This window comes from Labeo rohita, unplaced genomic scaffold (assembly GCF_022985175.1).
Source record: "Labeo rohita strain BAU-BD-2019 unplaced genomic scaffold, IGBB_LRoh.1.0 scaffold_311, whole genome shotgun sequence".
Taxonomy (NCBI): domain Eukaryota; kingdom Metazoa; phylum Chordata; class Actinopteri; order Cypriniformes; family Cyprinidae; genus Labeo; species Labeo rohita.
The window spans coordinates 7,705-35,374 of record NW_026129229.1 but is presented as its reverse complement, the minus strand read 5'-3'; the positions used below and the strand labels follow the sequence as shown (position 1 = coordinate 35,374).

At 37.2% G+C, this 27,670-nt stretch overlaps 1 protein-coding gene across 1 annotated transcript in view; it reads right to left on the bottom strand.

Moving 5' to 3' along the window:
* LOC127160273 (uncharacterized) overlaps window positions 1-24,235 on the bottom strand; it is a gene marked incomplete at its 3' end in the record, with an annotated part of 72,966 nt that extends 48,731 nt beyond the window's left edge. The window contains exons 1-10 of the mRNA XM_051102935.1: window positions 23,782-24,235; window positions 22,974-23,122; window positions 16,920-17,036; window positions 16,712-16,804; window positions 16,503-16,598; window positions 14,620-16,413; window positions 12,989-13,162; window positions 11,612-11,785; window positions 9,555-9,728; window positions 6,823-6,996 (exon numbers count right to left, since the gene is read on the bottom strand). Coding sequence (XP_050958892.1) covers window positions 6,823-6,996; window positions 9,555-9,728; window positions 11,612-11,785; window positions 12,989-13,162; window positions 14,620-16,413; window positions 16,503-16,598; window positions 16,712-16,804; window positions 16,920-17,036; window positions 22,974-23,023 — 2,846 coding nt within the window. The remainder of the gene's footprint in view (window positions 1-6,822; window positions 6,997-9,554; window positions 9,729-11,611; window positions 11,786-12,988; window positions 13,163-14,619; window positions 16,414-16,502; window positions 16,599-16,711; window positions 16,805-16,919; window positions 17,037-22,973; window positions 23,123-23,781) is intronic.
* Between the last annotated feature and the right edge of the window lie 3,435 nt (window positions 24,236-27,670).

The window sequence follows — 27,670 nt, the reverse complement described above, 5'->3', positions numbered from 1 at the left end:
AATGTTATTTATTTTTCATTTTAAACAGTATAGATGATTGCGTAATTGTAATGCAATATTTGTGAACACAACTGTGTATGTCAGATTATAAATCCCCAAAAACTATGCATGGGAGCTTGCTTCGGGTGTTGCCACCCCTCAGAAACCCCATGACACCCTATAAATAATTTTCTAGAGCCACCCCTGCCTTAAAGGTCTTTATGGGAGGCAACCACTGACCAAATCTGCAAGGGTAGACAGGAGGATCTGGTGGTTTGCAGAGTCATATGCAGCAGACCGATCCAGTAGGATAAGGATGGATGATTTTGAGTTTAGCACAAAGTCTGAAAAACTCTTAACAATAAGTAAATGCTTCTCTCATAGAATAAAAACACACAGACAGGCATAGGTGGGATAACATTCAAGGTATATTAGCAAAATCCTCAGGAAAAAAAAAAAAAACAAGGAAGAAAACAACAACATAACGGAATGTCCAGACAAGAGGGAAAGGGGAAACCTTTAAAACAGTAGTCCAATAATGGGGTGAAATTGATTGAAGACATCAAAAACATTCTTCTTGAGTATCCATAAACAAATTATCTCATTGGAGAAGCCAAAAATATATAGGAAAAAGGTCCAAAAACAGGGAATCCTCCAGAAGAAACAGTTTTTTAATCATATCATTTGCTCTCAGAGTGTGAACCGTTTCTTCCATGCTTTCTTGTTTCTACTCCAGTAGGCCTGCCTCTGTTCAGGTGCTCAGCTCAAAACAAAAGTCCTCCTTCCAACTACAGCAAGTCATCACATTAAAAGTACCATAAGCTTTCTAAATCAAATAACAATTCCTCAAATATTCAACTAAATTTATTTTTTGAAATTAATGAAACGGTAACACAAGAGTGCCCAAATCAACAGATTTTCCAGTTTCTAAACATCAGTAAACTTAAATTAGGGCTTAAAACACAAATCTGCAATCTTACAAGTTGGAAGGATGACTGGCACAGAAAACGTTTGAGACACTGATCTTCATAAGAAGAGGGGGAAAAAAAAAAGGCATAATGTGTGTGGATGGAGGTTGGCTGTGGGTCAGAGAAATTGTTGATGATTCAAACCACAAGTATTTGAGCTAAAGACCACCTTCTTTCAACGATCTGAGGAAGGACTTGAACTGAAACGTTTGTGTTTTGTCCTGCTAGTGATAAATATAAAGTAAAATGTTAAATGAAGACAACTTCTGAGTTTCATATTATGTTTCATATTAAGTAATTAAATAGACTGACACACCAAAATTAAGTAAACAAAAGAGTGACAAAAGTATGTGGTGCAGACTGTTTTATGACTTTATCAGTAAAAAAGGTTGCAAAGTCATTAGCAGTCAGACAAGAAGTGAAAGTAGGTGAAGAAGGAGGATAGAGTAGAGATAAGAATGTTGTGAATAGTTTTCAGGCGTCTGAGGTTTTGGTGATTTTTGTGTGCATAGTTAGCAAGCATGCTGACATCATTATTCCACCCTTATTCTTGGCTTAAGATTTCTCTCTATTCTTCAGTAAAAGTTTGTCTGTGCAGCAATTTGTGAATAGGTTTTAAGAGAAAACTTTTACTGCTATTTAGAAGAACTCTTACTGGTAATTTTAAATGTTTTGTGAATACGGGCCCAGCTCGTCCCAGCTTTTGTCTTGTATCATTTCCTCTCAGCAGTTCTGAACTTGATTGATGGTCATAAAGAGCATCTGTGATCCAGAGATTGGAAGGTGTTGCACATGCTGGACTGGAGGTGAGAGGACAGATATTGTCAAGAGAAGGATGTTAAAGTGGAGCAGAGAGTGTCAGACCCTGCATTAACATCAAGAGAATAGAAGGTTAGTGGAGAGAAGGGATGCCAACACCATAGAGCAGAAGCATGTAGAGGAGAAAGAGTGGAGGATGCAGTGGAATGAAACAAGAGAAGTCAGAGATGAACATAAAGAGACAGTGACAAAAGAAATGTGATGGAGTAACAAAATGCTTGACAGCAATACATTTATATGTGTGAATGAGGTCTAGCTGCTTGCCTGCTTTGTGTGTGGTAAGGTTTGTTGTAAGGCTGAACGAGGCCAGAAGAGCTGGGAAATCAGTTGCTTGCAGTTTGTTAATGTGGATGTTGAAGACATAGTAGGATGTCAAAAATTAAGAAACAAGAACAGCAGCACATTTATCTTTTGATGGAAGTTGCTCAGTTGACCTGGAGGATAATACATGATACCAAAATTATTTTGGCAAAATTAGTAGCAGTAATTGCATGACAGTTAAAGAATATGTTAGGGAGGGGTGAGAGGTGTGAATTTTTAAGTGTTTCTAAGTGGAAATAAGCACACTTCCTCCACCCCACCCAGTCAGACAAGGGGTGTGGGAGAAAAAGTTAAAGGGTTAGCTCAACCAAAAATTTAAATTAGCCCATTATTTACTCACCCTCCAGGCATCCTAGGTGTATATAACTTCCTTCTTTCAGATGAATCCAATCTGAGTTATATTAAAAATTATCCTGGCATTTACAAACTTTAGAATTGGTCGGGCAGGTGTTTCTCTTCATCAGTTCAAAACAAGTCCAATAAAGTGCATCCATCCATAATAAAAAGTGATTAAAGTGATTAAAGGCCTCCTGTAGTGAATTGATGCATTTTTGTAAGAACGTAAAGAAAATGTAATAATCACTTTATTCTACCTTGCGCCAACTGGTTGTACACAGAAGCTCTTCCGGGCGGATGACATAAGATGTCGACATTGCGCATGCGGTGGTGAGTCTTACACAAACTAAAGTTTCTTTACACTAGCAAAAGAAGCAAAATTTCTTTACTTTAGCTAAGGAAAACCAGTCTTTTCTTGGCTTCCATCGAAATCCTTAGACAATTTTCTTTGCAAATCCTTGTTTTGTATGCCAAATTCATGACCGTTGTTTTGTTTTGATCTCTCCACAATCAGTAGAGGCAGAACATATTTTGAAAGGAGAAAAACAGTAAACTTGATCTGGTAGACATCTATAGAAGAGCATTTGCTCAAGTCCAAGACATTAAATCATCATGACAATTTCTTTAACATAAAACTTTTTTTTTTTTTTGTAAAATGAGGTACCAGTACAAATGCCTATTCTGAAGAAAAAAGTTCCCTTGTTTGACTTGGGATCAAAGACTGGGTGGCAAGATGTGGCACTGTGTCTGTTGATTCTGATGAATGTGATGTCTGTCTGCAGTGGCTCTTTATTTACCATCAGCTGATCCAGAAAAGGTCAGACTAACATCTAAAACCTGTAAGTAAAACACAGACAGTCAAATGTGTGTTATATTACTGCATTATCAACTTCCAATGAAATATAACATACTATTTGCACTATTAGACAAAACAAAAAACAAAAAAAAAAACAAACAAACTGTGATTTAAAGCTCTTTTAAATCATAAAGACCACCATGAATAATGACCCAAGGCCCTTATCCATATTCCTGTATTAATTTCCTTTTTCTGTAACTCGGTCAATTTTATTTATGACAACAAAAGTAGTGATCAATATTTACAATTATCTTCTATTGCAATTGACATTCTTTCAAAATACACAACACCTAAGCATGTAATATGGTTATTTGGCACTTTGATGAACACTGAAATATGACAGCAATGCCACTACAGCAGAGACGTGTGGCAGCAAGTTCAGCAACAGTTAATTAAGTGAGTTTTAAACAACACACATCACATCTCTGTACATACGAGCACATGCACTTTGGTCAGATGGTAACAGTGCGATTAAGCTGATTATTACAGCTCTGGTGGAAGTGTGCATGTGTTTGCCATGCTCCAATACATAGTTGTGTTAGCGCTGAAAAGAGCTTCAAAGGTTTCTATTTATAACATATTTTTGCAGCATTGAACAGTGTAGCCAATCACAGACATATCTGTTGATGTCTTGAATGCAATGGCCAGTTGGAGGCTTTTAAGTTTAAGCATATCCATTAATGCTCAAAACTTTTGTTCTGCACACTTGCGAATCCTCTCATTTTAAATCAGGAACAATGTAAATAACAGAATCATTATGCGCTATAGATTCATTGATTATAACTGAACTTTGTGAGACTACAATGTTGCAATGTTTACCACAGCGCCGAATAACCTTACAATATTCCTTTACTCATGATTTGCATTTGATGTAAGTGGACAGTGGCCAGTAACATGCCTAATGTACAAGTTCATCATTTGTGTTGTGAGATATGCAAAAAATGATAGTAGAAATGACCTCACTTCTAATCTAATTATCAGAATAATGAAAATTGCATGTTAACTGGAGTAAAGAGGTTTGCTTGTGTCAGGTAAACATTTGCTGCAATTACATCCTTACTCTAATTACTGGAAAAATCACATTATTAGTGCACATGGAAACACAGTCAATGATACAAGCAAAATACTGTATTGTTTTGAAATAAAACAATATTTATTCTTACTATAAGCCAGGGATGTCAAACTCAGTTCCTGCAGAGTTTAGTGCCAACTCTAACTAATCACACCTGAACCACCTAATCAAGATTGAAAACTAATGGTAGGAGTGTTGGAGCAGGTTTGAGCTAAACTCTACAGGACTGTGACCCTCATTCTATGTCTGCTTTAATCATGAGTAAATTTTCTGTCATCTTTGCAGGACTGTAATATGAAGTACATCTTAAACAACAATATGAAAGTAGCACATAACATAATAATAATAATAACCTTTATTTAACTAGGTAAGTCAATTGAGAACCAGTTCTCATTTACAATGACAACCTGGCCAAGAGGCAGCATAAAATGCAGGTACAAAACAATAAAGGCATTATACAATTACAAACACATAACACAATTATAAACATTGGCAGCAGAAAACTGAAAGGAATAACGACCAAAAGAGGTACAAACTTTAGGTATGTGAAATTAATAAAACTACTAGAGTGCAGATTACGACTTGTACTATGAATATTAAGAAGTGACTATAAATATAATGGTGTTTTCCCAATAAGGATTTTATAAATAAACAAAAACCAATGAATTTGTCTACGAGAATGAAGAGAAAGCCAGTTCAATAAGGAATACAAGTGGCAATGGTGAGTGTTAAATTCCAGCTAAAGTCACAAAGTGGAGTGCAGCATGGTAAATAACATCAAATTTATGAAGGAGAGCTTTTGAGGCAGACCTGTAAACTATATCACCAAAATCCAGAACTGGAAGCACTGTCATTTTAACCAAAAGCGGTTTTGAAGTATGCATAAAAGAAGATTTGTTACGATAAAGAAAACCAATACTTGTTTTAGCCTTCTTGAGCAGTACATTTATGTGAGTTTCAAATGACAGTTTGCTATGAAGCCAAGATATTTATAGCATTCAACATAATCGATCTCAGAGCCATCCAATGTCAAAATTTTAGCTGGATACTCAACATGTGGAAGATTTCTGTTAAAAACCATAAATTTAGTTTTATTTGTATTTAAAGCTAAATGAAGACTAGAGAAAGCATGTTGAATGCGAGTGAAACTGGCCTGCAATAAAGATTAGTCAGGGAAGAACTAAATGCATAAATAATAGTATCGTCAGCGTATAGATGTACATGAGAGTCACCTGCATCAGGAGCAATGTCTTTAACATAGATATTAAAAAGATATTAAAAATAACAGCCACACTACCGGTATATCTATTGGTACAATATACATAAACATAAACTATCTGCAAAGTTGTGAAGTTGTGAAGGCTGTGCACGATAAATAAAGTTATTGTCTATCAAAAAAAAGAGTCGGATCACAATCGCCTGAACGAGACATCAGGAATTCAAATCTTTTTCTGTTACGGCCATACGTCACAAAGTTACACATTTGCATAATATCTGCCCACGTTCTACGTCGCAAACAACTCGTCCGCCCACAAACAGTACAATTTCCATGTGGTGTACGTAATGTCGAGAAGATGCTGTATCCTAAGTACACTGTGGGATTCACCAAAGGCTTGCTCTTAAAAGATAAATCACTGCCCAGTTATTTGGACCGGCTTGCTCCTCTGAACCTCTACCTGTAAGTGTGATTAATAATTGAGGGTTGTATTTTTTAGCGATCGTTCAAAATACGTAGTTGTGTGTTATGTCGTGCAACATCTTGGATGACATGGGGGTAAATTATCAGGAATTTTTTATTCTGAAAGTGGAGTAATCCTTTAAAACTTGTTGCTCTCATATAACGTTACTCTGTATCATGCAAAATACGTATTTAGTTGTTGTGTTGTGTTTGCTCCACGCAGCTCGTAGGTCTCTGGCTAAACGGCTGACAGCTTTATCTGTTCACTCGCTATTGTCTAGAAATGTGTCGATGAATAGTGAATGTCGTTGTTACTACCTGAAGTTCTGATAAAGATTAAAACAATACATTGGTGTATCAGCTGCAGTGCTTTATCAATACATTTCAGCGTTGGGTTGATGCATACACTATGGCTGTTTGGTTGTTGTTGTTTACCACCGAGTCGTGGGCTAGAGTAACGTGATGGCCATTCCGTGTTTGAAATTCGCTGCACGCAGTAACGTTAAACCAATCACAAAAGACTGGGTCATCGAACCAATCACCGCAGATTAGTGTCATGCAAAGGAGTGGTTTGGACAAATTATTCATTTTAACGAACCGCTTGTGAGTCGTGGAGCAAATAAGGTAAAAAATAAATGCATATTATAAGACCATTAAAGTTTTTTTTGACCTTGCATACATGTAAACTTGATGTTGGGGACTCCCAGAACCAAAATATGAACTTTTTATAATCCATAATATGGGCACTTTAACTTTCAATTAAAATTCAACCATTTTAATGATAACTACTCACTTAAGTGTCTTCAGTTTATAATGTGGATCATCTTTCAGATCAGAGAGCAGCTTCACATCTAAGTCCCTTAGTTTATTCCAAGACAGATCCAGTTCTCGCAGATGTGAGGGGTTTGATCTCAGAGCTGAAGCCAGAGCAGCACAACCTTCCTGTGTGACTCCACAATCCCTCAACCTGTAGAGAACAATGACACTTTACTGTCTCTCAGTTCAGGATCTAGAGCTCAGAGAGGCAGGAACTTCACAATCAGAAACTTAATCCACGACACAATTAACAGGTCCAGTCTAAGGTGCAAACCCATTTCAGTATCAATCAATCAATCACCTTTTTTTTTGAGTAATCCGAAAACATCTGTAACATCTTTACATCATCCAGTCTTTCTATTGTAAAGATACACAATCTTACTGTAGTGTTTCTAGTCTACGAGGATCTGTTTAGAATGTAGATTCACTTCTGATGCTCCTAGTTCATTTCAGAAAGACAGACTTAATCCACATCATAATTAACAGGTCCAGTGTGGTATTTTTTTAAACTTAATAATTTCTACTGAAATCACTGTCCAGTGACTGCACACACTTCAGAGGCATTTATAGTCAACGTTCTTGCCACTATTGTTTTGAAACGATAAGACAAAGTAGTTTGGCAGAATCATATAATCAAACTTAAATTAAATTTTATTTCTATGTCAAATATGTCTTGGAGAGATTTAAAGATTAAAGATTAAAAAGTTTTTGAAGGATAATGAGGATGATAAAAAAAATTGTGTATTTTATGTTTATTTTTTATTTGAATGAACAAAAATTCAAGGAATAAAGATACTATACAGATAATTAATATATTAGGATTAAAGATAAAATGGATATTTACAGACATTAACATAAAAGTGCACTACATAATACAAATAATCATTTTACTGGGAATACGGATATGTACAAAATATTTTATTTGTGTCTTTGTGACGTTGCCATGTTTCTTCTGGATTTAGTCTGTGTCAGTTTTTTTGTGTTTGGCATGTTGACACCGTGACTGAATATTAATGAAGAATTTTGGCATAAATGAATCGCATACAGTGAAATGACTGAATGAAAAATGATAGAACAATGACTAAAATGTAATACAAATGGATAAATATGTTCATCCTGATCTTATTCATCAGGTCTTGCACACAATGCAGCATCGCAGTCACTATTTAAACAAGCACTGACACAGTGTGGTGAAATCGGTAATGTTAACGTTGGACTAAAACTACAATTTCCACTGAGTTTGGAAAATTCTGTGCACAGTAATCATATGAATATCTCTTCGCCTGTCTCTGAATATGTCCAAATTTTGAAATCATCCTGCAGATGCTCATTTTTTCATGCTTTTATTTAACTAGGTGATAACAGTATATTTTATCGATATGCTGCTTCGACAAGCGCTTCCAGTGTTCAATTCCGGTGTGGTAAAGTTTCATTTACATCAATTCAGTCTCTTTACATTTTTTTTTGTTTGCCTGTTCACCCATCAAACAGAATATGGGCATTCAAAAATTTCTTATTAAGAGCTCCTTGATTAATTTATTTAACAAAATGTAAAGAATATAACCTTAATTTAACTAATTTAATTTTTGGATATTACAGGCTACTAGTCCTATCAAAAATGTTTGTGCTGTTAATCTCTGTGATTAATATCTTCTATTTCATACAATAAAAATAATTCACTCCATTAATGCAGTATCCATTTTTCCTTACTTAAAGGGGTCATCGGATGCCCATTTTCCACAAGTTGATATGATTCTTTAGGGTCTTAATGAAAAGTCTCTAATATACTTTGATTAAAAATCCTCAATGGTTTTGTAAAACAACAACATTTTTACCTTGCCAAAATCAGCTCAGCAAAAATCATCTCATTCTAAGGGGTTGTTCCTTTAAATGCAAATGAGCTCTGCTCACCCCGCCCCTCTCTTCTCTCTGTGGAAAGATTTGTTTACATTAGCCGCATTTAGCTGTGTTTAGCCGCTAAACTTCCTAACTACCATGTTATAAGGAAAGGTGATCGCAAAGATTCATAAAAAAAATGCTTATACTCACTTTTGCTGTAAGTGAACCTGGAGCATGAATGATTCGCGTGAACATAGACGTATATATATAGATCGGGAGGCGCATTCCATTCACAAACAAACGTAATCCACTGCATCTTCAGCGGCTCAGATGTCGGGAGTAAATTACGACCACTATGTTCATTATTACATCCAGCAACACAACACCTCAATCACTCAGAGATATTCTTGTATAACTTACATCCCTGAAAGTTACTGGACTGTGACAGCTGGTCTAAGGTAAGAGCTCATGTCAATCAACTGTTGTGGGAGCGGCCTCTGTCGGTGTGACGGCACAATTTGAAAAAGGGGATATTATTTTTACAGATTAATTAAAAACTACTGCATGGATTTTTATCATTATAGGGTAGATTTGTACATACATTGCCAACACACATTAATGTTCAAACAACATAAAAAAGTGAACTTGGCACCCGACGACCCCTTTAAGATGCTATACTAGTGTGATTTTTCTCTACATCTTTGGCTAGTGATACAGTAAATGATCATGCCATCTTTGTGCTGTGCAACAGCTTGGTTGAGCATGGTCCACATCTATCCTATGATCAGCTGTGCTCACCTCTGTGGGCTCCTCTTTACTGACTACAGGAGCAAAATGGAGGTAGATGTTGAAAAATGCATACAATCTTACCCCAGTGTTTTCAGTTTACAGTGAGGATTCTTCAGTCCATCAGAGAGGAGATTAAGGCCTAATGCTCCTATTTCATTAAGTGACAGATCCAGTTCTCTCAGGTGTGAGGGGTTTGATCTCAGAACTGAAGCCAGAGCAGCACAACCTTCATCTGTGACTCCACAATCTCTCAACCTGTAGAGAACAATGACACTCTTCACTCTCTCAGTTCAGGATCTACAGCTTAAATAAACAGAAACTAAATAAAGGAACTAAAAGGAACTAAACAAAAAGGAAAAAAAAAAAGAAAAAAAATTAAGGGAGACTGATAACGGCAGTCAGAAAAGAGAATGATGTCAAATTTACCGTTCCTCCCAGACACTGCATTAGAAACACCCTCGCATTAGCCTTAACTATTTTTGTAATTTGATGCAAAGGTGATATACACTGACCAAAATTATAAACGCAACACTTTTGTTTTTGCCCCCATTTTTCATGAGCTGAACTCAAGATCTAAGACTTTTTCTATGTACATAAAAGGCCTATTTGGTCCACTCCTCTTTAATGGCTGTGTGAAGTTGCTGGACATTGGCAGGAACTGGAACAAGCTGTCGTATACGTAGATCCAGAGCATCTCAAACATGCTCAATGGGTAACATGTCCGTTGAGTATGCTGGCCATGCACGAACTGGGATGTTTTCAGCTTCCAGGAATTATGTACAGATCCTTGCAACATGGGGTCGTGCATTATCATGCTGTAACATGAGTTGATGGTCGTGGTTGAATGGCACAACAATGGGCCTCAGGATCTCGTCACAGTGTCTCTGTGCATTCAAAATGCCATCAATAAAATGCACTTGTGTTCGTTGTCCATAACATACGCCTGTCCATACCATAACCCCACCGCCACCATGGGCCACTCGATCCACAATGTTGACATCAGCAAACCGCTTACCCACACGACGCCATACACGCTATCTGCCATCTGCCCTGTACAGTGAAAACCGGGATTCATCCATGAAGAGAACACCTCTCCAAACTGCCAGACACCATCGAATGTGAGCATTTGCCCACTCAAGACGGTTACGATGACGAATTGCAGTCAGGTCGAGACCCCGATGAAGCTGACGAACATGCAGATGAGCTTCTCTGAGATGGTTTCTGACAGTTTGTGCAGATATTCTTTTGTTATGCAAACCGATTGTTGCAGCAGCTGTCCGGGTGACTGGTATCAGTATTTCACATAGTCTGCGGTTGTGAGGTCGGTTGGATGTACTGACAAATTCTCTGAAACGCCTTTAGAGACGGCTTATGGTAGAGAAATGAACATTCAATTAATGGGCAACAGCTCTGGTGGACATTCCTGCAGTCAGCATGTCAATTGCATGCTCCCTCAAAACTTGCGACATCTGTGGCATTGTGCTGTGTGATAAAACTGCACATTTTAAAGTGGCCTTTTATTGTGGCTAGCCTAAGGCACGCCTGTGCAATAATCATGCTATCTAATCAGCATCTTGATATGCCACACCTGTGAGGAGGATGGATTATCTCGGCAAAGGAGAAGTGCTCACTAACACAGATTTAGACAGATTCGTAAAACAATATTTGAGAGAAACAGGCCTTTTTGTGTACATAGAAAAAGTCTTAGATCTTTGAGTTCAGCTCATGAAAAATGGGGGCAAAAACAAAAGTTTTGCATTTATAATTTTGGTCAGTATATTGTATAGTATAGTATAGTAAAGTGTTATAAATCAGAAAAAAAATCAAATATATAAAAAAGAAAAAAAATCTAGAATCTACAGTATAAAAGTATACTGTTTTTTTGATTGGGTCCTCTTCGTCTACTTTCAGGACTTGAGTGACAATCTGATGATGATTTGGGTATTATTTATAAAGAAATACAGAAAAGGGCATAAAATATTTTTTAAAGCACCACTATATATCCGACAATATGGATGTGACAGCCCTATCAAAACTGCTACAACTAATTATCTACTTAACCATTTTATTTTTATAAACTATTTAAATATATTTCTTGTGAATACCAGTGTGTGTGTACTCTCAGATTGATGATTTACCCCAGTATCTCCAGTTTACAGTGAGGAATCTTCAGTAGATCAGATAGCAGATTGACTCCCGAGTCCCTTAGTTTATTTCCAGTCAGACACAGTTCTCTCAGGTGTGAGGGGTTTAATCTCAGAGCTGAAGCCAGAACAGCACAACCTTCATCTGTGACTCCACAACCACTCAACCTGTAGAGAACAATGACACTTTTCACTCTCTCAGTTCAGGGTCTACTATCAACAGAAACTTTACAGCCAGAATGTAAGGCTTAATCCATGGGAATATGAGGATTAGTGTTAGGCCATGGACAGATACTTTAATCTCCTAAAACATGGACAATGCAAACACACACAGGCATCTGTCTTCACACCCCACAGAATCAACATGCAGGAAAGCTAATTTCTCTCCTGTCTTTCCTTCACATCTGATCCGCACCACTTCTTTCCGTTTGTGATCCTTTCTTTTACTTAGCATGGATATATACAAGATACAATGCTAATTTCTCTCCTGTCTGCCCTTCACACCTTTCCTTTCACTTAAAATGCAGTGTTCTGCATGAATGCGAATCATTCAACCAAAGGTCCCTGGCTCAAATTTTTTACTTTGTGCTAATATTTTTTCTGAAGAAAGATAGATATGTATAGTGATGAAAGCCAAAATATTAAATGTCATGAATATTTACTGAGTAATCCATGGTTTTGTAGAGGGGGGTCAAAATAGCAATTTTCACCTGAGATTCAGAGCCAAATCACAGGGGGTTAAAAATGACTTCAGAAAGATGGCAGCATCACAATGTTATTTTTCAATCATTTTGTTTCTATAGCATGTTTAAAAACAACACAACTTGTCAAAGTGCTTTACAGACTCAAAAATATAACCCCATGCAGAACAGGTAAAAGCAGCAGATAATGGGTTTTCATTTAATATGTACAAGGAGGCTATTCCAAAGATGCTGCCACCACAAATGCACAATCTCCCTTGATTTTATCACAAATTCTGGAATGTTTCAAAGGAAACTTTAAGATGATATTAGGGGTCTGTAGTAAGTTACAAATGTATGCAGGGGCAAGCCCATTTAAGCTTTTAAATACCATTAAATAGACCTTGTATTATACCCAATACTCAACATTCGAGCTTGTATTTGAGCTTGTTCATTCATCTTTACTCTGTGGATAGTGAGTTTCATCATAAAATATTTATCACAAGAGGGGTCTTGTGTCATTCTGAATGCACAGCAAGTCACAGTTTATGCCTTACACATAAAATTAGTAAGTAAAAAAATAAAAAAATAAATAAAAAGAATCTAATGAAGTTTAAACAACAAACCCTTATTAATCTCATTAATCACCATATGGGGAAAAAAACAAAGAGGAACATTCATGTAATCTTACCACAGTATTGCCAGTTTACAGTGAGGATTCTTCAGTCCATCAGAGAGCAGATTCAGTCCTGATTCTCCTAGTTTATTCAGTGACAGATTCAAATGTCGCAGACATGAGGGGTTTGATCCCAGAGCTGAAGCCAGAGCAGCACAACCTTCATCTGTGACACCACAATTTATCAACCTGCAGAAATTCAAGATCATGAACTGACACCAGATGCCAATGTGTGCATGAAATGTAATCCATACAGGCAAAAATTGTTTAATTAAATTAGAATGTCTAAGGCTACATGAAGATATCCAAAACATTACAATTTCCTAGAGACACAACTGGCAGCCTTATTTCTTGGTTTAAAGTGTGTTGTACCAGACAAACCTTGAGGGCGTAGAACAAGAAAAGCACAATATCATAAAATGTTTGATCAGAGCAACTGAGAAAAACCTGCAATATACAGCCAAAGACTTACAAGATGAAGGAGGAACAACACACTCAATATGCAGAGTATAAGATGAACAAAAGACAAGTATGGCCTTCATGATGAGGCATCTTGCTGAATACCACTCTTGACCAAGAAGAATAAAAAGGCTGACTTGAACATACTAAACAGTTTGGATAGACCTTTGGAGTTCCGGAAGAATGTTTTATGGAATAAAACTGGATCTTTTTAGACCTATGGGTCAGTAAAATGTCTGGAGCAAAAAAAAAAAAAAAGGCAAACTTATAAGCAAAAGAACACCATCTCCTCAGTCAAACATGGAGGTGAGCCAGTCTGGTTATGTGGTTGTTTTACTGTAGCAGGAAGTGGGAAACATGACCATATGAAGTACATAATTTATTCTTTGAATTATCAGGCCATTTTGGCAAGAATTGTGATGCCTTTGGTGCAAAGACCGAAGCTAATGATCAGTGGACTTTCCTGCAGGTCAATCATCCCAAACTATACATCCAAATCTACTTATGCTTAATTCAGGGATCAGTCATAAAATGTTCTTGAGTGGCCTATTCAGTCTCCAGATTTAATTCTCATTGAAAATATTTGGTTGAATTTAAAGAAAGCAGTGACAATGTGAAAACATAGATTACCAGTGATCTGAACCAAAGATTATTAGTGATCTTATTCAGGTAAGGAATGGGCCACGATTGTAGTAGAGAGGTGACAGAGGCTTCTAAGCACTTCCAAGCAGCGTTTATTGGTGGCTTTAAAGAATGAAAGATTCTGCACTAAATTTTACTTTTGGGGGTTAAATAATTGTGAACATGAACATTTAGACCCCAATGAGATTTTTTTTTTCATTATTCATCAATTTACGTTCACAGAATTACTCAAATGTGTATTAAACTTTCTCCAATAGAGCACTGGTGCCTGTGCTGAACTGGTTTCACAAAATTTTGTTCTCAGCAAAATGTCTTGCAGGTCAAGGGGGTTGAATAATTTAGTTTGCAGCTGTATGTGTGATTATATGCATTTATTTTATTATTTGCAGTAGTGTTAACTTAGACCTGGAATTTTCATTCACTTGTTTATTTCTTTATACAATCAATCAATCAATCAATCAATAAAACACTGATCCCCCCAAATGTTCAAGACATGATTATGAACTTTTTTTTTCAGTGTAGTGACTGTTGTCAGTGTGACTTACTGAACTGATCTGGATTCTTTAACCACAGGCAACAGCTTTTGAAGAACTTCATCTGCTGTATTTTGGGCTCCAATAAACTGTTTAAAATCAAACTCATCCAACTTCTGCTCTGATGTCAGTAACACATAAACCAGAGCTGACCACTGTGAAGAGGACAATTGGGTTTGCTTTATTTTTCCAGATTTCAGATAATCTTGGATCTCGTGCATCAGTGAATCATCACCCAGTTCATTCAGACAGTGGAACAGATTGATGGATCTCTCTGCAGAGCAATTCCTCCTGACCTTCTCTTTGATGAACTCAGATGTCTTGTTTTTGTTGTAGAACCAGCTACCTGTTGGTGCCAGTAGTTCTCGTAAGAGAGTCTGATTGGACTCCAATGAGAGACCTAGAAGAAAACGCAGGAAAAGGTCCAAATGTCCATTCTTACTCCATAATGCCTCATCCACAGCTCTCTGATGCAAACCAGATAATGAATGATGTTTCTTCAAATGTAAAAACTTAGACAGCAGACCTTGTTTGCTTTGGTCAAACACATTTCTGTTCTTGTTTGTAAAGGACAGGTGTGCATATAGAGCTGCTAGATGTTCCTGAATGCTCAGATGAACAAAGCAGAAGACTTTCCCATGACACAAGCCAAAATCCTCTTTGAAGATCTGAGTGCACAATCCTGAGTACACTGATGCTTCTGTCTCATTAATGCCACAATCTCTCAGGTCTTCCTCATAGAAGATCAGGTTGCCTTTCACAAGCTGCTCAAAAGCCAGTTTCCCTAGTTTGAGAATCATGTTTTCATCTTTGACTTTCTTCTCATAGTCCTTCTCGTGTTTGATGTTGGTCTGAATAATCAGGAAGTGTGTGTACATTTGAGTGAGAGTCTTGGGAATCTCTTCACTCTCTGCTTCACTCAACATCTTCTCTAGAACAGTGGCTGAGATCCAGCAGAACACTGGGATGTGGCACATGATGTAGAGGCTCCTTGATGACTTCAGGTGTGTGATGATTGTATTGGCCAGACTCTGATCACTGAATCTCTTCCTGAAGTATTCCTCCTTCTGTGGATCATTGAAGCCTCGTACCTCTGTCACTCGATGGACACACTCAGAGGGAATGAGATCAGCTGCTGCAGGTCTGGAGGTGATCCAGATGAGAGCAGAGGGAAGCAGATTCCCCACAATGAGGTTCATCAGCAGCACATCCAATGAAGCTGATTCATTTATATCATATAACCTCACATCACTCTGAAAATTAAGAAACAGGCAACACTCATCCAGACCATCAAAAATAAAGATAATTTTATATTCACCACTAAACGGTTCTATTTCTTTGATTTCAGGAAAAAAATCATAAAGAAGATCTGAAAGACTGAGTGTTTTGTCCTTCATAAAGTTGAGCTCTCTGAAAGGAAGTGGAAATATGAGCTGGATGTCCTGATTCTCTTTCCCTTCAGCCCAGTCCACAATGAACTTCTGCACAGAGACTGTTTTTCCAATGCCAGCGACTCCCTTTGTCAGCACAGTTCTGATGGCTTTGTCTTGTCCAGGTAAAGGTCTAAAGATGTCATTGCATTTGACTGGTTTGTCCTCTGTTGCTGCTCTCCTGGATTGTATCTCAAGCTGCCTCACCTCATGCTCATTATTGATCTCTCCACTTTCACTCTCTGTGATGTAGAGCTCTGTGTAGATCTCATTCAGGAGTGTTGGGTTTTGCTGTGTTGCTGTTCCTTCATACAGACACTGACACTTCTTCAACAGATTTGATTTTAATTTACTTTGGACCAGTTGAGAGTCAGAACTGAGAGTGAAAAATTACAGATTAAAACTTAAAATAAAGCTGATAGTAATAATAAAATATCTGTGTCTATATGTACAGAAATGTTGTACCTCAGATTAGTTTTTCCCTTAAATGTCACTGGCTCTTTTAAAGAACAGTCACCTTCCATGGACCCACATCTTGGTTCTGGGGGGGTTGATCTCTGCCTGTGTAAACAAAAATTAATAGAATAGGGATAAGAACTCAATGTTAATTTTACATGTAGAGGAAAAATAAATGTTGGTCTATACAGTATACCTAACTATAAAAAATGTTGTACCTCATATCTGTTAACATGTTTGGTTTATCTCTCTCCGAAGACTGGTCACTCTTCATGGACACACAGCTGGGCTCTGGTGTGTTTGATCTCTGCCTATAGAATAAACATTAATAGAATAAAGACAATAATTTTTATAGTTGATTTTACATGTAGACAAACCTCATAAAGAGATTTTATCCATCTTGACAGCCAGACAGAAATGTTGTACCTCATATCAGTTGATGTAAGTTCTCCAGTAAAGTTAAGTGGTGAATCCAAAGACTTGTCACTTGTCATGGATACACAGCTGGCCTCCAGTAAGTCTGGTTTCTCCACACAGAATTGCCTTCAGAATAGAGTACAGACAAAGAGATCACATAGTTGACTTTTCTTGCAGATTGTCATGAATCTGGTCGGTGACTTTTTTCGGTCCACTCACCACCAGACCAGTTTGTTATTGTTTCAACCTTGCCTGTTTTCACCATGTCTTTGTCTCGTCCCTCCAATAAAAGCTTGCGTTTGGATCTGCTCATCTCCCTCTCCACGTTACACAGATAAAATTCACATACATCAATAGGTATTTCTATGCTTTACTATTTCCTTTTATATTGCAGCGTTCGAGTTTCCCAACAAGTGATGTGATTGTCTTTTATTTGTGCTATTATTTGTTTGAATCTAAAAATTTGACAGTATTGTTCTGGGCCAATACTTACAAAACATTTTATCATACCACTAATAGTTCTCCTAAATAGCAGCAAAAGTTTTTAGTTAAGAGTTTTCTCTTAAAGCCTTTTAAAGCTAAGAGTAAGGGTGGGGTTGACCTCATTGCTATGAATTAGTGATGGGTCGTTCTTGAACGATTCGTTCATTTTTAACAAATCTTTAATGTGACTCGGGACGACCGAGTCGTCTCGGGGAGTGATTTGTTCAGTCGCGCATGCGCAACATCCTATTAGGTCCTGTACTGGAATTAGTTCAACTGTTTTAGAGTCGTTCGTTCACCTTATGGGGCTGTCACGTGATGAAAGAACGACTCAAACCCGAGGACTCAAGAAATGAACTAATCAATTCTCTTTCCGGCTCAGACTACGTTGGTTAGCTAATTGGGCTGTCAGGTGATGAACGAACGACTCAAACCCGAAAACTTGTCAGATAAGAAGTGAGGTGAGCGAATCATAGACTAAAGACCCAGGTAAACAATGAATTAATCTTTTCTGTTTCTTATAGCATTATAGTTTTGTTTTGTTTGTAGTGTGATCAACGTTTGTGTAAGCAGTAGATGTGTTAGGGAAGTAAAACGTAACATTTTAATTATATTTTGCTAAAATGAACAAAATGAACGAAATGACTTGAAAAAAGATTCGTTCATTTTGCTGAATGAGACTCAAAGGACCGAGTCGGTAAAATGATCCGAACTTCCCATCACTACTATGGATGATGTCAGCATGCTTGCTAACTATGCACACAGTAATTGGTTAATAGGGGAAGGGTCTCTGTCAGACCCCTGCCATTGTATTGAGGGTAGAGAAAGTGCTGGTTATTCACTCCCCCCACCATCAATCCCTGCTGGACCGGGGACTCGAACTCACAACCTTTCGGCTACAAGCCGAACTTCCTAACTATTAGGCTACAACTGCCCCTTTGTGAAATACTCTTGGAGCAAAAATGTAAGAGTCCTAATTTAGGACTGACACACCCATTTTTTAAAAGATTTTCTTCTAAATCTGCAATTATGGGCTACATTTAGCCGTAAGATGTTTTGTGAATACGAGCTCTTGTCCAGATTATTAGTGTGATGGAGGATCACTGAATTTTAAATGCTTCCAGAATTTGAATGCCCATTTGTGCATTTTGACAAGTGTGTTTTTGCCAAATTCTGCTCTGCATGCACTATTTGTTGCGTTCCTGTCGTATCTCTGCCTAAACAGAAATATTGTACCTCTGATCAGCTGAAGTGTTTTTTTCCTTAAATTTGTTTAGCTCAATCATAGACTGGTCACTCTACATAGAAAACAGCTGGGCTCCGGTGAGTTTGATGTCTCCGCAGAGAAATTGCTCTAATAGAATAGAGACAAAAAAACATTCACATGGGTATCCAAGAACCACTTCAGAAATGTTGAAGAGTGATAACATCAAGGATAATGTTACCCATCTACAGTACAGACCAAAAGTTTGGACACACCTTCTTATTCAAAGAGTTTTCTTTATTTTCATGACTATGAAAATTGTAGATTCACACTGAAGGCATCAAAAATATGAATTAACACATGTGGAATTATATACATAACAAAAAAGTGTGAAACAACTGAAAATATGTCATATTCTAGGTTCTTCAAAGTAGCCACCTTTTGCTTTGATTACTGCTTTGCACACTCTTGGCATTCTCTTGATGAGCTTCAAGAGGTAGTCACCTGAAATGGTTTTCACTTCACAGGTGTGCCCTGTCAGGTTTAATAAGTGGGATTTCTTGCCTTATAAATAGGGTTAGGACCATCAGTTGTGTTGTGCAGAAGTCAGGTGGATACACAGCTGATAGTCCTACTGAATAGACTGTTAGAATTTGTATTATGGCAAGAAAAGGGTAAAGAAAAATGAGTGGCCATCATTACTTTAAGAAATGAAGGTCAGTCCGTCCGAAAAATTGGGAAAACTTTGAAAGTGTCCCCAAGTACAGTCACAAAAACCATCAAGCGCTACAAAGAATCTGGCTTACATGCGGACCGCCCCAGGAAAGGAAGACCAAGAGTCACCTCTGCTGCGGAGGATAAGTTCATCCGAGTCACCAGCCTCAGAAATCGCAGGTTAACAGCAGCTCAGATTAGAGACCAGGTCAATGCCACACAGAGTTCTAGCAGCAGACACATCTCTAGAACAACTGTTAAGAGGAGACTGTGTGAATCAGGCCTTCATGGTAGAATATCTGCTAGGAAACCACTGCTAAGGAGAGGCAACAAGCAGAAGAGACTTGTTTGGACTAAAGAACACAAGGAATGGACATTAGACCAGTGGAAATCTGTGCTTTGGTCTGATGAGTCCAAATTTGAGATCTCTGGTTCCAACCACCGTGTCTTTGTGCGACGCAGAAAAGGTGAACGGATGGACTCTACATGCCTGGTTCCCACCGTGAAGCATGGAGGAGGAGGTGTGATGGTGTGGGGGTGCTTTGCTGGTGACACTGTTGGGGATTTATTCAAAATTGAAGGCATACTGAACCAGCAATGCTACCACAGCATCTTGCAGCGGCATGCTATTCCATCCGGTTTGCATTTAGTTGGACCATCATTTATTTTTCAACAGGACAATGACCCCAAACACACATCCAGGCTGTGTAAGGGCTATTTGACCAAGAAGGAGAGTGATGGGGTGCTGCGCCAGATGACCTGGCCTCCAGAGTCACCGGACATGAACCCAATCGAGATGGTTTGGGGTGAGCTGGACCGCAGAGTGAAGGCAAAAGGGCCAACAAGTGCTAAGCATCTCTGGGAACTCCTTCAAGACTGTTGGAAGACCATTTCAGGTGACTACCTCTTGAAGCTCATCAAGAGAATGCCAAGAGTGTGCAAAGCAGTAAACAAAGCAAAAGGTGGCTACTTTGAAGAACCTAGAATATGACACATTTTCAGTTGTTTCACACTTTTTTGTTATGTATATAATTCCACATGTGTTAATTCATATTTTTGATGCCTTCAGTGTGAATCTACAATTTTCATAGTCATGAAAATAAAGAAAACTCTTTGAATGAGAAGGTGTGTCCAAACTTTTGGTCTGTACTGTATCTGCTCATTGTCATGTTTGGTTTCTGGATTTAGGGATATTCAAGGTGCTGAATCTGGACTGTATTTGTACTGATTTTCTTATTACTATTATTCTTTTTCTGTCCTGAATGTGTCCACCCAGCCAAAACTCTAAGTTCTAGAGAAACCTAATTTGGCTGGATGGTTCCAAATGCCTCCACTATGAGGTGTACATACTGTATACACAACCTGTTCAGACCACAGGTGGCATTATAATAAGTCATTTAATGTTTTTCCTCACATCTCTCTCATTTTGTGTCACGGAAATGTCATGGCAGATATTCTTTACAGCTTAAAAGTGTAAAGCTCAATTATATAGTAACAGCCTGCCATACCAAACAAGACCACATGGAGATGCCAAAGGACTGCATATAAACTACTATACTGATCCATTCAGAATCATTAAACACACTTAAATACAAATAAAATAATTAAACATTCTGAGGAAATGAAAACATTTCGAATGTGTGGAAACTCCGCGATCTAAAGGCAGCTCAATATCATCAGTGAACGATTCCTCTGTCAGAACAAGCGATCGTATCTGTGTTTGGTCTGATGCCCGTATGTACAAAAACACCACTGATCCTCGTAGACTTTTCCAAAACAGGTTTCTTTGGCAACCATCTGTTATAAAACACTCGCTGTACATTAATTTTGACAACTATGAGATTATAATGAACTGTGTTCATGCAGAAACAAGACACCTATTCTTAATGCTCTAAAGCTAGCTAAATACAGTTTATTACTGAACACTTACAGTTGTGCATTTTCTTAGTTCAGATTTATTTATTTGCTTTTATTTGATTCAGACTTAAAGTAGGAACACATATTTAACAATAGAAAATATCTGACAAACAGTACGAATGTAAACATAACAGTAAAAATAACATCTACATACCTGTATATTCTATAACTGAAGGATCCTTAGATCCTTTCATGCAAATTATTGTGTTGTGTTTAAATTTTATGTTTGTTTTTAATTTCATTTATAATCATTTATTTACATAATTATTCATAATCATCTTACAATCATTAGTCATTCACATAATTCATATTTAATTATTTATTTGATTATTTAAGTATTTATCATTTATTCATTTATTCATATATATTATTCATTTATATGTTTTTATATTTTATATTTCTTATTATTTTCTTTGCTTATACATTTTCATTATTTTTCAGTTCCAAGATTGTGGGATTTCATGAATTGTTTGGTCTAAGAAATAGATAATGGGGATGTTTATGGAAATTCAAGGTTTATGGGATGTTGAATCCGTTTGATATATCATTGTTCTTTGAGCTGTACTCCCCAGACAAAGTTTGAACATTGAGACATACGCAACTAAAACTGTTCAATAAATTCTGTTATTCCTTTTTTACCATCATCACTTCGTCTCCTGCTCCTTTCTGGCTTTCATTGGTCAACTTCATAACTGACAGAAACCTGCTTGTTAGTGGGGCTGGGGTAACTACAGCTTGCTGACTAGTTGTCCTGTTACTGGAAGACTGATATTTTCTGATGGGATCTGGTGTCCGGGGCTGGATCCTAATTGTCTGGCGTGGGGACCTGATCTAACAATAACCCTTCCCCCTAAACTTACAAATTACTCAAAACCTTCTGCATGTTTATATTTCAGTAATTCTGTAAGAATTATTAGCTTGTTTCCTCATTGGGACCAAACAATGAGGTTTTCAACTTTGGGGACATCAGACACAGCCTTTGAATATGCATTTTATTGATTAATCTGCTAAAGTATACATAGCGACCTATAAAGGGAGAATCAACTGTACACCGTTTACCACCTCTCACCTGGGCGAAAAAACAAAAAAAAAAAAAAAAAAAAAAACTTTTGCTGATATCTTCAGAATGGAAAGACGCACACATTTCAAATTTCCCACAATCAAAGGGAACACTAATACACGTGTGGAGCAAAAATCACAGCTCGTGGTTCCTGTGTACGCAAGTTATTTAGGGTGTTTCAACTGTACATATGTCTCAAATGTAGTCTATCCTAAGATAGTTTGACATTCTACTGTTTTATTTTTGTTGTGCTTTTCATTAAGACTAACAACAAATCCACCTTTCAAGAACCACTTGTAGTCTTAGAAGATGAAAGGTGTAAAAATGTAAGAGTAACAGACAATGATCGTTCAAGGGGAAAGGGATTTGAGTGGCACGACAAAAGCAAACCCATCATAATAATTATACTGTCTTTTATATCCTTAACTTAAATACTTATACTTAAATGTGGCATAATCTGACTCTAATTGGTAGTCATATGGTGGTGAACATATGAATTCCATATATACCCCAACATATATTCCACGTGAAAAATGCTTAAAAAGTGGCTTACAAAATAATGCTAAATATTTTCGAAATACTTTTTATTACATATTTGAAACTGACTGTATTTGTACTGATTTAGTGTTAATGGGACATACAATATTTTCTATAACATTAGGATCATATGAAGACTTTAACGTACCTGCATCCTGGAGAAAAATCCCCACCGCCCAATGTTTTTCTATCCCCCATGATTCATTTAATCTTCATGGAGCTGCATGGGTTGAAAACACTCGCGTAGCCAGACCTTAATATCGCTCCATCCTTTAGGTGTGGCATCTGAGGCTGAGACTACAGAAACACTAATTCAGACAAATCTTGAATGTGTTTATATTTGACTAATGATCAAGTATTTCACAGCTTCCTAGTCACTGTGTTTGCAATAACAGCTTAACAGATGTGTGTTTTAAAGCTGAGGATGAGTAATTTACTCACTTAATTTACTACTTTGTAAAACATTATGGTTACAGTGCATAAACATTATGGTTATAGTTCAGCTCGAAAATAAATAAAAAAAGTAATGTGCATGAGGTGGTTGCTATGATAAACCACACATGTTTGCGGTCCTCTGTAGTTACAGTAATAACTTGAATATTATATGCTGAGTTACACGGAGTGTAACTAAGTTTATTACAGAAAAATGAAAACGTGATTTAGCTAAATGGTGACTTGCCAAAAAGACTGGGTTGGTCTGGCTCCCCCAGTATGGTTATGTAACATATTGCATGTTGTTTGCAGTTACACCAGAGAACAAGATGTAGAAACCAAACAAATTAAAGTATTAACTTAATATTTTACATTATGGATACATTTTTCCGTTTTAAAAAGATACGTAAATTTCATTTATTCATTTTGGGTATCCAACTATGTAAAGGAAAGTAAGATCAATAACCACAGACCTTTAAATAATTAACGTTTAAGTTACTTAAGTGGATTTCATGGTTACTTACGTTTACGACAAAGTTTTAAGCTCAGTTTTTCCGATCCAAAGATTAAGTCCCATTGAAAAAATGGCGCCTTAAAAATGTGGTTTTCTCGTGCTGACAGCAAAATACAGTATCCAGTTACGAACGCCCCTTGTCACATCATGTAGGCGCACAGCAAGCCGCGTACCCCAGGAAAAAAAAACTCGGAAACCCGTGTTCGCGTTTCAGAAGGCTGCTTTCTGCAAAACTCTGAAATAAACTACTTTCTTAAATGTTTAAATTTCCACAGATGACAACAGTTATGTGTGTGTATGACTGTTAGTGAATGTTTCTCAATCTCTTTGTGGTAACTTAGACACAGAGACAGCGCAGTCGAGCGATGGTGTCCCCCTGAACCGTGTCATCTAAACATATCGAACACACGAGAGTCCCGGAACAAAACATCACCTACAGAAAGAGAAAACATTACAACATCGCTATCAGCATCAGAGAAGCTCAAAGCAGCAGTAGTCAGCTTATGTCACATGGGGGCGCTATTATACAACAAAACAAATTACCATTAAAACAGAATTTGCAGTTTACTTTCAATTTGCTTATCAGTGCTAAAGTTTAAGACCCCAGGTGTACATTTATGATCACTTAATTAGTTGGGAGATTAGTTATGTAAGAATTTGTACACAAAAATAGAATTTTAAAATAAATTCTAAGTTGTATAGGCAGCCAAAGAGGAGTCCTCAGAATAGCAGTGATGTGATCACTTTTGTGGCTTTTTAAATCTGGCAGAAGCATTTTGGATCAGTTGGAAGCGAGCAATTTAAGACTTAGAATTAGTGCAATATAAAGAGTTGCAGTAAACTAAATGAAGAGTGTTTAATTTTGAAAATAGATTAAGTTGGGGGTTTAAATGAATTAAGACTCAGTCCACTACAATATGTACCTGTGATTCCCAAATCAGCCTCTTGAGGTCTGTCAAAGTGGATGTTGGAATCACTAAGAGGGATATCAAAAGAGGACAGCAGCACATCATGAAAGTTTCCCAGCTGACCTGAAGGATGATAGATGATAACAAAAGCATGATATTCAAAAGGTGCAGAGAGAGGAGAAAGGAAAGAATTTACAAGTGTTGGAAATGAGCAAACCTGTTCCTCCAACTTGTATTGTAGGACGAGGGGTATTTGAGAAACCAAAGCTGTTAGAGATGCCTGAAGAAGTCACTGTGTTGTCTGCAGAAATATGTGCTTCCTTCACAGCTCTAAACTAGCATGAATTAACTCTTACATCAGTCGTGTTAGTCAGCAAAATCTACTGTTCACTCTGACAGACGAAAACAAAATGGAGAAATGTTCATAAAAATAAACAAAAATATCTAGTTTACCTTTTTTTAACCAACAGTCAACAAAACGTTACTTGGCACTGGGTGATCAAGCATTTAAGTCATTTTAATTCAAGTTTATTTGTATAGTGATTTTCATGATACAAATCGTTGCAAAGCAGCTTTGCAGAAAATTTAAATTTTTACAATATAGTTAGTAGTATCTTACTAGTGGTTGATGTACATATGGCAGAGATGTACGGTAAAAATCAGTTAATGACATAATCAAATACACAATGAACACTATGAATTATATGTTGCAATCAAAAGCTACATTTGGTAGTGCTGTATATTGTTTCCGGATTGGCATCATCTGAGGTCCTCTGAAGGGTTGTCATCATCTCTTTTTAGGTGATCTGGATCCAGACTAAAGCTTGTGTAATTCCTAGTTACCACGGGGTGTCAATCCCGTGGCAGAAACAAAGGAGCAAATGGGAACATAATTAGTGTAGCTGCCGTTCCAACCAAGCAAAAATGTTTAACCCAAGCTAAAGAATAATAATGTGCATTTGATCAGATATAACTGCAGTACAATATTATGAGATGCACTATTTGAATGCTTGGCTAAAGAGATGTGTCTTTAATTTAGATTTAAACAAAGAGAGTGTGTCGAAACTCCAAACTCCCTGTTCCAGAGTTTGGGAGCCAAATGCAAAAAAGCTCTACCTCCTTTAGTGGACTTTGCTATCCTAGGTACTACCAAAAGTCCAGAGATCTGCAACCTTAGGGAGCGTGATGGATTGGAGCATGGTAGAAGACTAGTTAGGTACGCAGGAGCTAAACCATTAAGCGCCTTATAGGTAAGAAGTAATATTTTGTAATGTGCAGAGACTGTAAAACTGGAATAATATGATAATATTTTCTTGACCTGGTAAGGTTTAGCAGCTGCATTTTGGACTACCTGTTGCTTGTTAATTGAAGATGCAGGACAACCACCTAGTAGTGCATTACAATAGTCCAGTCTAGAGGTCATGAATGCATGAACTAGCTTTTCTGTGTCAGGAAAGGTAACATGTTTCGTAGCTTGGCAGTGTTTCTAAGATGGAAGAATGCTGTTTTTATAACATGAGAAATATGATTTTCAAAAGACAAGTTGCTGTCTAAAATAACACCCAAAATTTTTGACTGTAGTGGAAGTAACAGTACATCCATCTAATTGCAAATTGTAATCCAAGAGATTCTGTGTACGGTCTTTTGGTCCAATAAGTAAAATCTCTGTCTTATCTGAATTTAATAGGAGAAAATTATTGGTCACCCAATCTTTTACATTTTTAACACACTCTGTTAACTTTGATAATTTAGAAGTTTCATCTGGTCTTGTTGAAATATATAGTTGAGTATCATCAGCATAACAATGGAAACTTATCCTGTATTGTCTAATAATATTACCAAGGGGCAGCATGTATATTGAAAATAGCAGAGGACTTAGGACAAATCCTTGTGCCACTCCATAGTTCACTGGTGATAATTGAGATGACTCCCCATTTAAATAAACTAAGTGGTAGCGATTGGACAGGTAGGATCTAAACCATCTTAAAGCCTGCCCTTGGATACCCGCATAGTTTTGTAGTCGATCTATGAGTATGTCATGATCTATAGTGTCGAACGCAGCACTAAGATCAAGTAAAACTAGCAATGAGATGCAGCCTTGGTCTGACGCAAGAAGCAAGTCATTAGTGATTTTAACAAGTGCAGTTTCTGTGCTGTGATGGGGCCTGAAACCTGACTGAAACTCTTCATAGAGATATTTTTTTTTGCAAGAAGGAGCACAATTGAGCAGACACAACTCTTTCTAAAATTTTAGACATAAACGGAAGATTAGAAATGGGTCTGTAATTTGCCAGTTCACTAGGGTTTAGTTGTGGTTTCTTAAGAAGAGGCTTAATAACTGCCAGCTTAAATGGTTTTGGGACGTGACCTAAAGATAACGATGAGTTGATAATATTGAGAAGCGGTTCTTCTGCTACAGGTAACAACTCTTTCAGTAATTTAGTGGGTACAGAATCTAATATGCATGTTGTTGGTTTAGACACAGTGATGAGTTTATTTAGCTCTTCCTGTCCTATAGTTGTAAAGCACTGCCGTTTTTCTTTGGGTGTACCGAAAGAAGCTGACATATTAGATGCTGTAGAATCTACATTTGTTATTGTATTTCTGATGTTATCTATTTTATCAGTGAAGAAATTCATAAAGTCATTATTATTAAACTGTAAGGGAATATTTAGATCGGGTGATGTCTGATTATTTGTTAATCTAGCCACTGTGCTGAATAAGAACCTTGGATTGTTTTGGTTATTTTCTATGAGTTTTCAGATATGTTCAGCCCTGGCAGCTTTTAGAGCCTGTGTATATCTAGACATACTGTTTTTCCACGCAATTCTAAAAACTTCCACGTTAGTTTTTCTCCATTTGCACTCAACATTATGAGTTTCTTTTTAAAAAGAATGGGTATTACTATTGTACCATGGTGCGTTTTTCTCTAACCTTATTCAATTTGATGGGGGCAACAGCTTCTAATGTATTAGAGAAGATAGTGCCCAT